General features: G+C 44.5%; 1 protein-coding gene across 4 annotated transcripts in view; it reads right to left on the bottom strand.

The window, feature by feature from the left end:
- The window catches only part of PTPRH (protein tyrosine phosphatase receptor type H), a 723,213-nt gene that overhangs the window by 29,810 nt on the left and 679,596 nt on the right, over positions 1 to 13,807 (bottom strand). For 3 of the 4 annotated variants that reach the window (XM_086930309.1, XM_086930312.1, XM_086930311.1), the window contains 2 exons: positions 13,228 to 13,272; positions 4,592 to 4,685 (listed from right to left, as the gene is read on the bottom strand). In XM_086930309.1, coding sequence (XP_086786435.1) covers positions 4,592 to 4,685; positions 13,228 to 13,272 — 139 coding nt within the window. The remainder of the gene's footprint in view (positions 1 to 4,591; positions 4,686 to 13,227; positions 13,273 to 13,807) is intronic. The other variant, XM_086930310.1, reaches the window with a different exon arrangement.

Raw genomic sequence — 13,807 nt, 5'->3', positions numbered from 1 at the left:
GAATGCTGATGGCAGCTCTCACTCTAACTAGTCTAACAGTAGCTGTACATTCTGGTTCACTTTCAACAATTCACATCTCTCAAACATTTAGATAAAAATAATAGGCAAGTCTTGACTTTCCATTCAAATGCATTGATCTGGATGAATAATGCATGTGACCAACCAGCAAAATGCCCGTCAGTGGAGAAGGAAGGCCACATCATTGAGCTTTTTTAAGGACAGAAAACATCATGAAAGTAGGGAGCGGATGTGGTGTAATGGTCAGAGCTGCCCACTTTGAAGCTGAGGAACCAGGTTCGATTCTCAGCGTTGGCTCAACATCCTGTGATTCCGGGCAAATCATGTAATCTACCCGTCAATGAATGTGAACTGGTGCTCAAGAAAATCGCCGTTGTTGATGATTAAGTGCCGGTGCTGAGCACTGTAAACCACTGGCTCAAATTAAGCGCTGTTCTGAACCTTGAAAGAGAAGTTCATGGTCCCTGGTGTTGCATGTATGGATACAAGTTTGTGGATAGGGATTTGTTTGGTATGATTAGTTAGATTTGAAAGGGATATGCCTGATGATCATCCTGTTGAAGCAGTGTGGGATTGTGACTGTTAAACATGGACATGTCGTGTGGCGCACATTAAATAAGATCCGGTCTCTGACTGACAGCTAAATGTTGGTTTCCTAATGCTGGGCCAGAGGGACTGTATTCCTGGATCAAGAATAACCCTCATACATGTAAGTTGCTGCACCTCAGGGTTTGATGAACCTGTATTCCAAGTGGTCTGCATAGAATGTGGTGCCATGGGCTCCATTGCCATAAAAAGACTTCTCTATGTTTGAGACTTTCGCATGGAGACATTGCCCAAAATCTCCCTAGAGTTGATCTGGTTTTCCCTCTCTTCAGAAGCTGTTGTTTTAAGCATCTGACCCTATCGCTAACGAATAATGTACCATTTCATGCTAATATCTGGTATCAGCTTTAGTTAGTCAAATACTACTAGCAATATTTCATTGGGTGATTTAGTAAGGCAGCCACTGGTAGTCTTATACAGTTTTTGTTAGTGACTGCGCACAGCCATATTTTAACCGGCATAAACAATGTTGCTACTGTCAATATTGTAGAATGCCAGTTGATTATTTTTTGCTATGAAAAAGATCAGTAGTGAAGAATATAAACTCCAAGAATAACTCAACCAACCATCATCTTGCCAGTAAGTAATGAGTAGCCACACACTAATCAAAAACAACGGATATTTTCACACAGTAGCACTGCACAGTAGCATTGCATTTGCCATTCAATGCAACATAAGTAAAATGTACTTACAATTCCTAAAACATTAGAAAGCATTACATTAGTTCTATACTTAAAAATAATAAAAGAATTGTGAAGAGGATTTGAGTAAAAATAAAAAGTGAAATTACCATTCTTTCATGTTGACTGCAACTAATTCAGAAAGATGGCAGAGAGCAGACAGACAAAACAGGTAATAAGTATTGGCTAAGTCAATCTTCTAGCTAGAAATGCCCGGGCATTGCAAGACTTTATCTTCCCAGATGGCGACTGCATGTGCACATCTGGTGGTCATTTTTAAGTGCTTTTTAATCAAGCATAATGAAAAAGATGCCTAGACAGCCACCATGGGTGTCTACATGTGTACAGGGCCATCTTGGAATGGTTAAAAACATTTAAAGATGGCTGCCAGTAGCTGTATTAATGGATGGTGACAGATCAGGGTGGGCATAGGCGGGTGCAAATTGGCAAATAAAAAGAGTGAGGATTGGAAAGGGGGAACTGAGTCAAGAAGCAGAGAGATCGAAAAAATGACCCATTATGCACTGCAAGGTGACGTCAGCAGTGGAGGGAGACAAGTCACTCAAACAAACAAAATGGTGAAATCAATATGTTCCTTCGGTGTGGGCTTATGCTTACGCATGTATTGTTTTGTCCTGTGAACTCTGGGCTCAGTTCCAGTGACAACTTGTGGATTTATGTTGCATAGAGCACTAATGCATTCAAACGTGGCCAAAACATAGGCAACGTTGTAAGGTGTGTCATTGAAGTAAATGAAAACATTGATGACTCTCAACCTCATTACATGCCTCTTTTCAATTAGAAGGTGCAGTGCTTAATTTGTGCCGGTGCTTTCAGGTGCTCAGCACCAGCACACATTTCCCAGGGCCAGGGCTGTTGAATCATTTTTCCTCCTTGGGCATTGGGTGGCCCTACCACGTACCACCCACCAGGGATTAGACTAATGCATTTTAGTGCTGGTATCACCGCACTAAAATGCATTAGTCACGCATTCTATCTACCAATTGAATGCGAATGAAGCACTGCGGCCTGCACATAATTAAAAAAGAAAAACGCTGCTGCTGCTGCTGCTGCGCTCCCCTTGCAACTCATTTACCTGCCTTGGAGCTCACAGTAGATGTCCTCAGGAATTTGACACGTTGTTTTCGAAATGGCACCGGATATAAAAAAACACAAATCTTTCTTGTTGAGGGCCAACCTCAGCCTCTGGGACAAGTGGTGTTTGCGACCCATTTTGAACAGAATGGGCACTTCCACCTCAAACCATGCACTCTTCTCTGGCCTGCTGCTGCAGCACCCCTTGGAAAACATGGTTTGCCAGCCCTTCAGGCCTCTGTTGTGGCTGGCACAGGCCGATGCACGAGCAATCTTGTCGTGCTCTTGCCACAAGGAAGCGCTGCTGCAGCCAGAGTGATTACAGTAAGGAACAGCCATGACCTTCTTGACATGTGCTGCCCAGAATGCCCTTCTGCTTTTGGAGGTTTGCTGGCGGCTATGCCAGTCATGGTTGGGCTGGCGCTGAGGGCCTAAAGACCGAGTCACAGCTCTGACAACAGGTTGAGTGCCAAGCCATGCCCTCTCACGGCAACCGCATATTAGATGCAAAATAGAACAGTACTATCTGCAAAGAAGCGAGGCAGTGTCATCTCTGTCACTGCGGTAGCTTGCCCTCTTTGACCGGTCACCGAATCCTGTCTCCAGTCATCATCATGGCAGCCAGAGCAGCTGTCTGCAGTGAGGGACTCCACAGGCTACAGCTACACCGACCATCCAGAGGCAGCAGATATTTATCCGCCACTGTCAGTGACTCCTCTTGGTAAGTCAAAGATAACGTGGTGATTAATGACCATCCTATTCCACACAGTGGCATAAAAACTGTAATTAAATAGTTTGGGTAAAAATGCCTTCTTATTAGCAAAGGCAACCCCAATTACGGTGGTACATTTTAAACCCTGAGTTTGTGCTTTACCAGACCTATTAAAACATAACGCCTACCTAACTATAGATGACATGATCCTACACCTTTTAATCCTCATTGTTTTTTGTTTTTTTTTACATTTCCTAGGATGATTCATTGTTTCTGTACAATGTGTCTGTGGTATAAAGTGCTCTGGCAGCCAGCACTGGTATGAGCAGCGCTGCAAAAACAAATGAAATGTTTGTGAGAGAGGAACTGAACTATGGAGAGATAAGGGACACTAATGGAGAGTAGCAGCAAGGGAATCCGTGGAGAAGGAGGTCATTGGAGGGGGGCATCAAAAAAGTTTGTTGCACTGGGCACCACCTGTGCTAATGCCAGATCCTAAAGAGTGAGTCAGTGATGTCTCTCACTGTGCTGCTCGACATTGTTAATTTTGTCTAGTTGGGAAAGTGTAATACTTGGTCGGTAATGGGAGGTATTAGGTGGAGCCAGAAGTGGGTGTGGCCTCCTATAAACAAATTGGGAGCCCCTGCACTTAATATTTCACAAATTAAGCGCTGAGAAGGTGCAAGTACCTCCACGTAATTACCTGCTTCATTATATGCTAATATCCTCGTCGTGTTTCTTTGCAGTGGAAGGTATTGCTAGTTTTTGAAGACCAATCAGTTTTGTAAAATGTTTCTTTATTGGAAATCCCCCGCTATAATGTGTACATTTCTTGCAGTGAGATCGGTTTGCACATCTCGAAACCTTAAATCACAAAACGACTCACTATTATGAGTCTCTTAAGTGGGAGGACTAATAGCAGACTAAAGCTTAATATGCTGCAATTTGATCTACTTATATGGTTGTAAGCTCCACTGAACCTAAATAAATCAAGACTTAGAGAAGGCTAATGGTGACTGAGTGTGACCATTTTTATAGCGCCTAAAGAGGACTGAACTTCCCTTTAAGATTTTTGGGCTCAGATATTTAATTTTCTGCAAAAATACATCAAACAGATCCTAGTTTGCAATAGTAATACATCAACTCAAGATTCTGGTCCATGTAAATTCTTGTAAACTGGTACAGTGCGGCTTCAGACGTGTCCTGAACACTCTTCTGAAGTGCCTTTAGGATAGACTTCGAGGTAAAGGTGGAAACTATCTAGAAAACAAGACCTGCTTTGGAAGTGGAAGGTAACAGAAAATCCCGACTTGTGAAGAAATTGATAAATCCAGAAGAGAATCCGTTGCAAACACTCTGCTGGTAGAAACACCTCTGGAATTCACACTTACTAATAGGATATTTTTCCCAAACTCCCCTCCCCCAAAATCGAACTGACAGCCACATCTACACTGCAAACATATTCTATAGGGGTTATTACCTGGTACTCTTCTGCAAAACCGAAGTCACTGTCTGAGTGCTGTCGTTGGAAGTACGACGGGAAACCGCCCACCGAAACATCCGGGGGATATCTTCTGTACAGACAGAAATGGAAAAATACATCACACAAATATAGGTTTCCAAAGGAAAAGTATAAACATATATCGTAACCACCAATGTTCAGCCTGTTAATAAGTACTTAGGGCATTGGCAAATTAGAGAACTGAGGCATAAACAATTTCTACCTCGAGCACTCTGTTTGGCCAAGTGAGAGAAGTTAGATTCTACAGCCCTAACAAAGTCACTGAACGTGTGTGTGTGTGTGTGTGTGTGGGTGTGTGTGTGAGTGTATGTATAGATATATAGATAGATGTATAAGTGTATATATACAAATACAAATATACACACACACAGTATCAAGGTTTGGTTATATTGACACAAATACAATATACGTGTTTAACGAATAGATATGTTCTAGCACAACATATAGCACAATCCCATTGGTTACCAGGTTAAGGTGTAGTAAAGAAAATTACACCCTGAGTGGATGTAACTATTTTGACATTTGTCAATTCAATATATACAAGTGCCAGCCATACTGAATATTTCAGTTTCGATAGAATGTGCCCCAAGCAGCGGCCCACCAAGTGTTTGCACCCGCTTTGCACTCCCTCGCGGCATGTTGGTATTATAGAAGGGGCCGCAGACACTTGTTCAGCCCCTTCTGTAATACTGAAAGTGCTGGTGCACATGTAGCGGCAGCGCTTTCTCAAGAGGGCATTCCCTCATTTGCCAAATCCATGCAAATGAGAGATTCCCTTTGCTTCTGCGCCCGTGCCAATAGATAGATGTGGGCGCAAGGGCAAAAAAGCTGCCAGGAGCAACCTGGCAGCTTTGGCAGTGCAACCCCTGATGGTAGCCCTCTGGAGGGGTGAACTGAGGTCCTCTGGGCCCCCCCAGACATCTCATTGCAAGTGGAAACAAATGTGGGATCAAACTGCTTCACCTCCCAGCAGGTTCGCCCCTAAGCATTGTGGTGAATGCAGTTTGCCAAGCGTGTGTGCTTGCAAAAGATTTTCGAGTTTTTAACCAGGTTGTTGCAGATTAGAGCTGGCTATCTCTCTACACGTGTTTCTGGATTGTTATCAATCATCAGTAGAGATTAGGCATTTTGAATATTTGGGGTTGCTGTGCAGGCTGCCAAAGTATTCTCGAGTCACAGTACCTCTCAAGGCGCGCAGGAGCCTCTCCACGAGCTCGTCAGCTCAAATGGCTCAATGGAGCCTTTAAAACTGTAAACAATTGTGGGATCACACTGCTTCACCTCTCAGCAGGCTAGCCCCAAAGCATTATGGTGAGAGCAAGGCAAGGTATACATTCTGGGCTAGGCGTCATAATGGTCATTTAGGGACTATTCTGAAGCCAGGTTGTGTTCTGAATTTACTATGGTTAGGAGGTGTTAAGAGATAATTGCAATCACAATGAAATAATGAAGCTTTTAGAGTTTCATTCTAACATTTTTAGTGAAGAATTAGTGAACTGGAAGGTTTTGAACATGATATTAGACTTAAAGGGTGCTGAACCAGTCATGCCTAGGTTAAGGTGTGTCTAATGAAGTGTAAGAGGTGAAATGTCTGAATTGTCGAAGAGCCTGTGGATGAAGGTGTGATAGAGTTGAGTCCTCTTTGTGGTTGTTTCCAATTATAGGGTCTCTCAGAAAAATAAAGAATTGAGGCTGTGTATGCATTTTCACTTAATCAAAGAGGCCACTTTGGGATGGTCACCTTTTAACTTAAATTGATGACATGGTGCCCACTTCAGGTAGAGCACAATTTTTTTTTTCCAAGATTGATTTACGATCAGCTGACCATCAGGAAGCCCTAGCAGAAAAATCTTAAGATCTAAGAGCTTTTGTTAGGCCAGATGGAGTTTGATGGCCCATGTGTTGCATGGTTTAGAAGGAGTCTTGACATTCCAAGATGATGTGTTAATTTATAGAAACGTGAAGAGCAGTGCTTGAAGTGTTCGAATGTAGTCTTATAGGCGCTTACTACTATATTCCTGGAGCTCAGGAAGGATTAATGTGTTTTCAGAGTTTGTAGCATGGAGTACTTGGGTCATGTGATCACCGGTAATGGGATTAAACTAAGACCTGTGCTTTTGGAGGGTATTGAAAGTTGTCAGCTCCTGAAAATCATGATCAGTTTATGGTGTTCCTCGTGATGTGTGAATTCTACACAAAGTTAATTGAAAATGTTGCTACTGTTGCTGACTCAATGTGCAAACTGTTATAGAAATGTCAAATTTGATTGGGGCTGTGAACAAGATGGAACTTTTGTCTTCATTACACGTTTACTGATGCATACATTGTTGTATTGTCCATATAGCCCTGGAATAAAATTATGCATAACTCTTGATGTCAGCAATGCAGTATTGGGTGCTGTATTGTCACAGGACAAAGATAGTAATGATCAAACACCAGCTTTTGCATCTTGCACTATGAATCCACATGAACATCAATATTCTGTGATTGAAAGGAAAATAGTAGCCGACACATGGGCAGTTGATAAGTTCAAACCATATGTCTGGAGAACACTGTTACTGTTACAAACAGACCATACGCCTTTGATGCCAAGTCTGAGTGGAAGAAATGTCAATACAACCAAGGCTACTGCTAAGTTAATAATTTCCAGTTCCAAGTTACTAGAGCATCACTTTGAGGAAGAACACTTACCTGGCAGTAGGAATACAAATGGCAGATTATTTTCTCTCTGCTTCCTGTGGCTGATAACGAATTAAATATTAGTTCATTAAGAAATTGATGAAAATACTGAGTGTTTGGTTGCAAGTGTGTGTTGGCTTTGAGACAGACATGAGTGAGAGTGAATTGAGAGAACACCTAGCTAAGGACAATTAACTGATTAAAGTTGGAGTATGTTATAAAGAGTTGGGCCAGTGAAAAATCTTTACCACCTCATCTACAAGGGTGTAGTAAGGTTCAATCAGAACTTTTCATTGAGAGGGAGTTATTGTATTGTGGTGAGAATTAAGTTGCTTCACTTGGGAGAAGACTACTGTAAATCAACCATGATGGGTATTTGGGAATGATGTCTGTAGGACTTGGTCCTTTTTGGCTAAAGCCCCTAAACTTTTTGCTAACGCCACAGACCTTTTTTCTGACTTGGTGTTGCCAAATTAGATGATTTGGTCACTTTGCCACTGCTAAAAAGTGTCAAAGTGCAAGTGCTCCCTGTGTAAAGTGTAATGGTAATTGGTTGTCCATGATTGGTATGTTTGCCTTACTAGTAAAGTCCCTAGTAAAGTGCATCCCTAGTAAAGTGCACTACGAGTGCCAGGATGGTAATGCAAATGCTACAGGTGGGCCTGCAGCACTAATTGTGCCACCCACACATTTAGCCTTAAAAAGGGAACTCAGGCCTGCCACTGCAGTGCCTGTACGCAGTCTGTTAAACTGCCATTTTGTTCTGTCAAGTGCACTCACTTGCCAGACCTTACCCTTCCCTTTCTATGCACATCAGACGCCCCTATGGTTGGTCCAGGGTACCCCCCTGGGCAGGGTGCAGAGCATGTGAAAGGTAGGACACGTACCAAGGTGTGTGCCATGTTCTGGCAGTGAAATAATCTCTTTATTTCGTTTTTCACTGTGGAAAGGCCATCTTGCTCATAGGATAGAATGGGAAGGCTGTGTAATATGTTTACCATCCTATCTTCCTAAAGGCTTAAGATGGAAAGGTGAAGTTTAGTATGCTTGAACTCACAATGTAATAACACATCTTTTTATGAAGGTGCATTGTGTGTTTAGAAGCCACTCTTTTAGAAGTGGCTGAGCTTTTGTGCTCTAACATTTCTGTATGTCTCTGCCTGGCTGTGAATTGACTGCCTGGATTTGAAAGTAATAGGACCTGGGGAATGTCTTGACCCAGGGGAGGAGGTGAGACAGCAACAGGCTGACCTGCATCTGGAGTGGACGGGGGAGCAGCCGCCCTAGAGGTTAAGAGGCCTGGGTTGCTGCTATAAAACAATTGCCCATCTCCTGCTGAGTGATTGAGAATCCAGACCCCCGCTAATGAAAGGAGGAAGGTGTCACAGGCAGGGAGGCACCCCCAGAACTGGTTTGAACAGGAGTCAGTGCCCCCTGAACACAAAGACTTCAAAGCCATTGAGGGGTATAACGATGAGAGCTGAAGCCCATGAACTTTGGAGAATGGCTTGATCAAGTGTGAACAGAACTGGAGCTACTGCGTGGTCAAGAGGAACTTTGCAAAGGAAGAAACAACTGAATAGACTGAAGGAGAGGACTGACCCTTGCTGTGTGTTCTGGGGCTGGCCTGCAGTTTTCTGTTTTAAGCAAAGAAAGGCTAAAGGTACTATGCTGTGTACTGTGTCCCCCTTTGAAAGGACTTTGCTGTGTGCTGTGTCTTGAAGTAACTTATCCCCAAGGGCCCAAGGTGAGCTGGCTCCCTGTTGTGGAAACACAGGAACACAACATTTTCCAGGTGAGTCTCAGTGGCGCTGTGTGCACATGCTGGTTACAGTCTGAGACCCTCGTAAGGTGTGCCCTGTGATCGTGGGCACCTGGAGTCCAAGCAAGGATCAGCGACACAGTGTGCGTGTGCTTTGTGCAGCCTGAACCCCTTTGTGAGGATTGTCCAGTTATCGTGTGCACCGGAATCCAAGTGAGTCTCATCAACGCTGTGTGCATGTGCGTTGTGGACCGTGAGACCTTCGTGAGGATTTGCCTTGTTATCTTGCATCCGGAATCCAAGTGAGTCTCATCTACGCCGTGTGCGTTGTGATCCGTGAGACTTTCGTGAGGATTTGCCTTGTCATCAGGCACCCCGAGTTAAAGTGAGTCTAAGTGACGCTGTGCACGTGATGTTCGTGCAGCCTGTGACCTTCATGATGAGTGCTCGGTGATCGTGCACCCGAAGCTCAAGGAAGTCTCAGCAACGCTATGCGCGTGTGCCCTGCAACAGCCTGAGATCTTCGTAGCAGTAGCAGCCGCGGGGGAGCTGTGCCACCGGCCTGAGCCCGCCATTGCTAAGTCCCAAAGATTGCTTGTGCTGGATGAGGAGAGTGAGTTTGTGTCCCCCCAGGTAATGTGTGTCGACTCCTGGGGCGGGGCTCAGAGGGAGACACTCTCGGCCTCATTTCAGCAGCGTGAGCCTCTGCTTCGGCTCGTATCGTGGCCCGTGTTGCCAAGGGAGTGGCAGTACCGGGCAGGAGTGCAGAGCTGCACTTTTTGTGTTATACCATACCCGTGTTGGGGGCAACTGTTGTCAGAGGATACCTGCGAGTAAGCACGAGTGGAAGACAGACTGCCTGAGGCACCATGATCAGTACTGGAGTGTAGTACAGATTACACAATTTCTGCATAACGGAGTACCTGATTGTTGTATTACACATTGTATCTTACCTGCATAACGAACTACCGGATTAGTGTATGACGCATGGCATTGTTTCTGCATAACAAACTACCCGATTGTCGTATGAAGCATTGCTTTGTTTCTGCATAACAAACTACCTGATTAGCGTATTACGCAGTGCATTATTCTTGCATAACGAACTACCTGATTACTGTATTATGCACTGCCTTACATCAGTAGAAGGACGTACCTGGTGGTTGTATTACCCATTGCACTATTTTTACATTGCAAAGTACCTGATTGTCGTGCTACGCAATGCATTATTTTTACATTGCAAAAGTGTCTGATTCTAGCATTACAGTAGAATGTTTAGAAAGGCTCATTAATATCGCCAGAATTTACAAGAGCTGGCTGGCCTAAACAACCGGCCAGGAGAAATATTACAAATACGCATATGTTGGATATATATTGTGTGGTCTTATCGTATATCTTTTTATATGAAGTTTATGTTCGTTTTTATAAAACTCGTGTGGAGTCTATTTGTGTTGTCATCATTGAGTTGCTGTGAGCGTGGTTGCAAATACTTTACACATTTGCCTTGAAGATAAGCCTGGCTGCTCGTGCCAAGCTACCAAGGGAGTGAGCGGGCCATCTCAGAAGGTGACCTTCCTTTCCCTGAAGTTGAAACACGGGTCCCTATTTGGCTTAATGTACCCACCTCAGCCAACCAGGGATCCCGGGTTTCACAATGTCCAACATGAAGAGGTTAAAAGAAAAGTATTGGTGGGCTTGCACAGAAGAAGCCATAGAAGGTTGTGTTGAGAGATGTGTTGTTTGCAGGACAAATGATAAAGGGTTACACTGCAGGAATCTTCCCTTGGGCAACATGGATTGTCCGGATAATGTTTGGGAGAGATTTTAAGTGTAGATTTATTTTGATAATTTTAAGTACTACTACCTCAATAGAGATAATGTATAGTCTTGCCGGATAATGTGTTGACATTGTTGAATGGAAAATTTGTGAGAAACCCCAAAACCAGAAGTGTAATAAAAAATTTTACTGATGCTTTTTCTAGAGATGTTTTCTTTCTGAAACGTTCTCTGACAACAGGGTACAATCTACCCCACAAAGCAAGAAATAATTTTTGGGTGCAGCAGAGATAAAACATTAAGGGGCTTAATACAAAACGGACTCGGTCGGAGGCAACTCCGACCAACACTGCTTCGGTCTCAGGACCGAACAACCTCCACTCAGCAGTTCCGACCGCCTAATTACAACTGTTCGGTTGGAAAGTCACATTTCTATATGGGAGCTTGTGTTAAGGCCGTAATACAAGCTCCCATAGTGCCTGCCACAGAATGCATGGATTTTTAAGTGGGCGCCCTAGGTACCCCCTTGGCCACCAACAGTAGGCCGTGGTGGCAAGGGTGCCTTGCTAAGGGTCCCCAAAGTCACTTTCCGACAGCCTTTCCATGCCAGAAAGGCCAGCACGAAAAGGCTGTGGGAAACTGACATCGTAATCAAGACGGCGGAAACACCGTAACTAGAGGATTACGGTGCGGTGCAGCCGGAAGATTTCGAGAACCAGTCAGAACCACGTCAGAATGACCAGCTGGTTCATGCTCCAACCGCCAACATGGTGATTCAGCGGTCAGACCACAAACTGACTGTTTCGGTTGAAAAGCCTCTGACGCGATCAGAAACTTACGACTAGTGGTCGCAGGCTTTCTGACCGACATCGTAATCGGCACCCAAGGGTGCAGTCTTTATCATCTACAGGGAAATTGCCAAGGGGATAAAAAAAAATAGGTGGTGAATGAATGTATCAGGGGAGGGATAACCTCAGGGCTCGATGTGAAGCTTTCTTTAAGGCTTATGTTGTGGGCTTATAGTAACAGTGCCCACAGTGCTACTGGTGTGACACCATTTATGGCACTTATATGAAGGTTGGAATGTGACATGTCTCCAAACTGGATGGAAACAGAATAGGATTATTTCTGATGTAAAGAATAACATCTTGAAGATTAAATGTAGGTATGATGTAATTGAAGTGACAAAGAGAAGGGGCTGGGAGAGAGGAGATTTAGGGGTCCATTAGGATGGCGGGCCTAGCGTTGCTGGGACCAGCCACCAGTGGTGCAGCAGTCCCGCACCGCCAATTAGGATGCGACCACTACCATGGCGGTCGCATCCTGCATATACAACATTGTGGCGGGCGGTGCTGTGAGCAGCACCCGTCACAATGTTGTAAATGCATGTTGTGCATTGGCATGTACAACGTGACAGGCACAGCGCGGTGCCTGCCACCTTGTGTATGCCAATGTAGGGGGGTACAATGGGTGCCCCCCAAGTGCACCCACCAACCCCCTCACACCCGGCCCGGGGGCCGTAAGTAAACACTGCATGCCTTTCCATGGAAAGGCATTCAACCACCAACATCCTAATATGGATTGCCGTGCCTGCAAGGCACCTTCACCAAGTTGCAGGCCTTTTCCGCTTGGTAGGCAATCGTGACAATTGCCTACCAGGCGGAAAAGCGGCAGATGGTCTTTCTGTCCGCCGTGGTACTCCCCGCAATGCTAACGTGGCAGGGGTAAAAGTTAGTTACGGTTTAGCTATTACATTATATGTATCGTATAATACCAATTTTTCTTCAGTTTGATTGGCTTTATTTATCCTGACTTTTCCTGTGTTTGAAGTTTCTCACCCCAGTTCATATTGTTAGTTTCCATATTCCATTTTGTATAAAGGAAGTTGGTGTGTTGTTTTTTTCTATACGCCACTCAGGTGAAGAGTTATTACCACCATTCAAGGATGCCTGTCTCGTGTGAGGTCAGGTGGAGAGATGGATAGTGGTTAGCAGGGGAATGGTTGCAGTCACCTGCACTGTTGCTCCCTTGATATAACCTACAATAAACTCCTCTTTTATTCTCACCTCAAGATTGTTGCCATTGTTTCTTCGCCCTATGGGATCCCCATCACTATGTTAATTCGAAGAATGGAGGGTGAACAAGTTAGAATATTGTAATGAATTATCCTGCGATTTCCAAAACCAGGAAGCTTAAGGATGGGATAGAGGAAAAACAACAAGGTTTAGACATGAAAGAGAAGCTCTACGGCATGCACAAGGACTAGTGACGTCAGCACTATTCAAGATGCAGTTGTTTACACTGCATTCCCCTGCGTAGCCCACCGGGGAAGAGCTTTCTCACGTTTTAGTGCAGGGAAGAGTGTAAGGGATGCACGTACCTATTTAGGCTGACGCCATGACCAGAGGTGGAACCTCCCTTCATCCTGTATTAAGCAAATAAAACAAGAATTCAATATTTAGTTGCAAATACTTTTTTCCAAGAATAACAGCAACAACAAATAAACAACCCACTTTACCACCAAGGACTCATTTTTAAAAGGGAAGGCAGATCACTAGCCTTCGATCCCATCCAGGGTAGAGAGTGCACAGCTAGGAAACCGCCAGCACTATGGAGTTTCTACAGCAATGACTGGGTTTTGTTGGAGAAGCTCACACTTCTGGAGGCCAATACCACCCAGGAGAGTATCACACACTATTTGGGTACTACAACACTGACCAGGTAGTGCTGGAGAAAACACATAGCGCTGAAGTCTAATAGCACTAACTAAGAACCGACCGCGGAAGCGCACACAGCTAGAATGCTACTACGTGGACCAGAAACTGCAGGAAGAAGCTCACACTGCTGGATTCCAAGAGTGTGGACCAGGACCTGCAGGAGGATGCTCACACTTCCGGAGTACAAGATTCCAGGCCAGGACCTGCAGGAGGACGCTCACACTTCCGGAGTACAAGATTCCA

This window comes from Lissotriton vulgaris, chromosome 7, assembly GCF_964263255.1.
Source record: "Lissotriton vulgaris chromosome 7, aLisVul1.2, whole genome shotgun sequence".
NCBI classification, from domain to species: domain Eukaryota; kingdom Metazoa; phylum Chordata; class Amphibia; order Caudata; family Salamandridae; genus Lissotriton; species Lissotriton vulgaris.
This window is presented reverse-complemented; position numbering and strand designations above follow the sequence as displayed.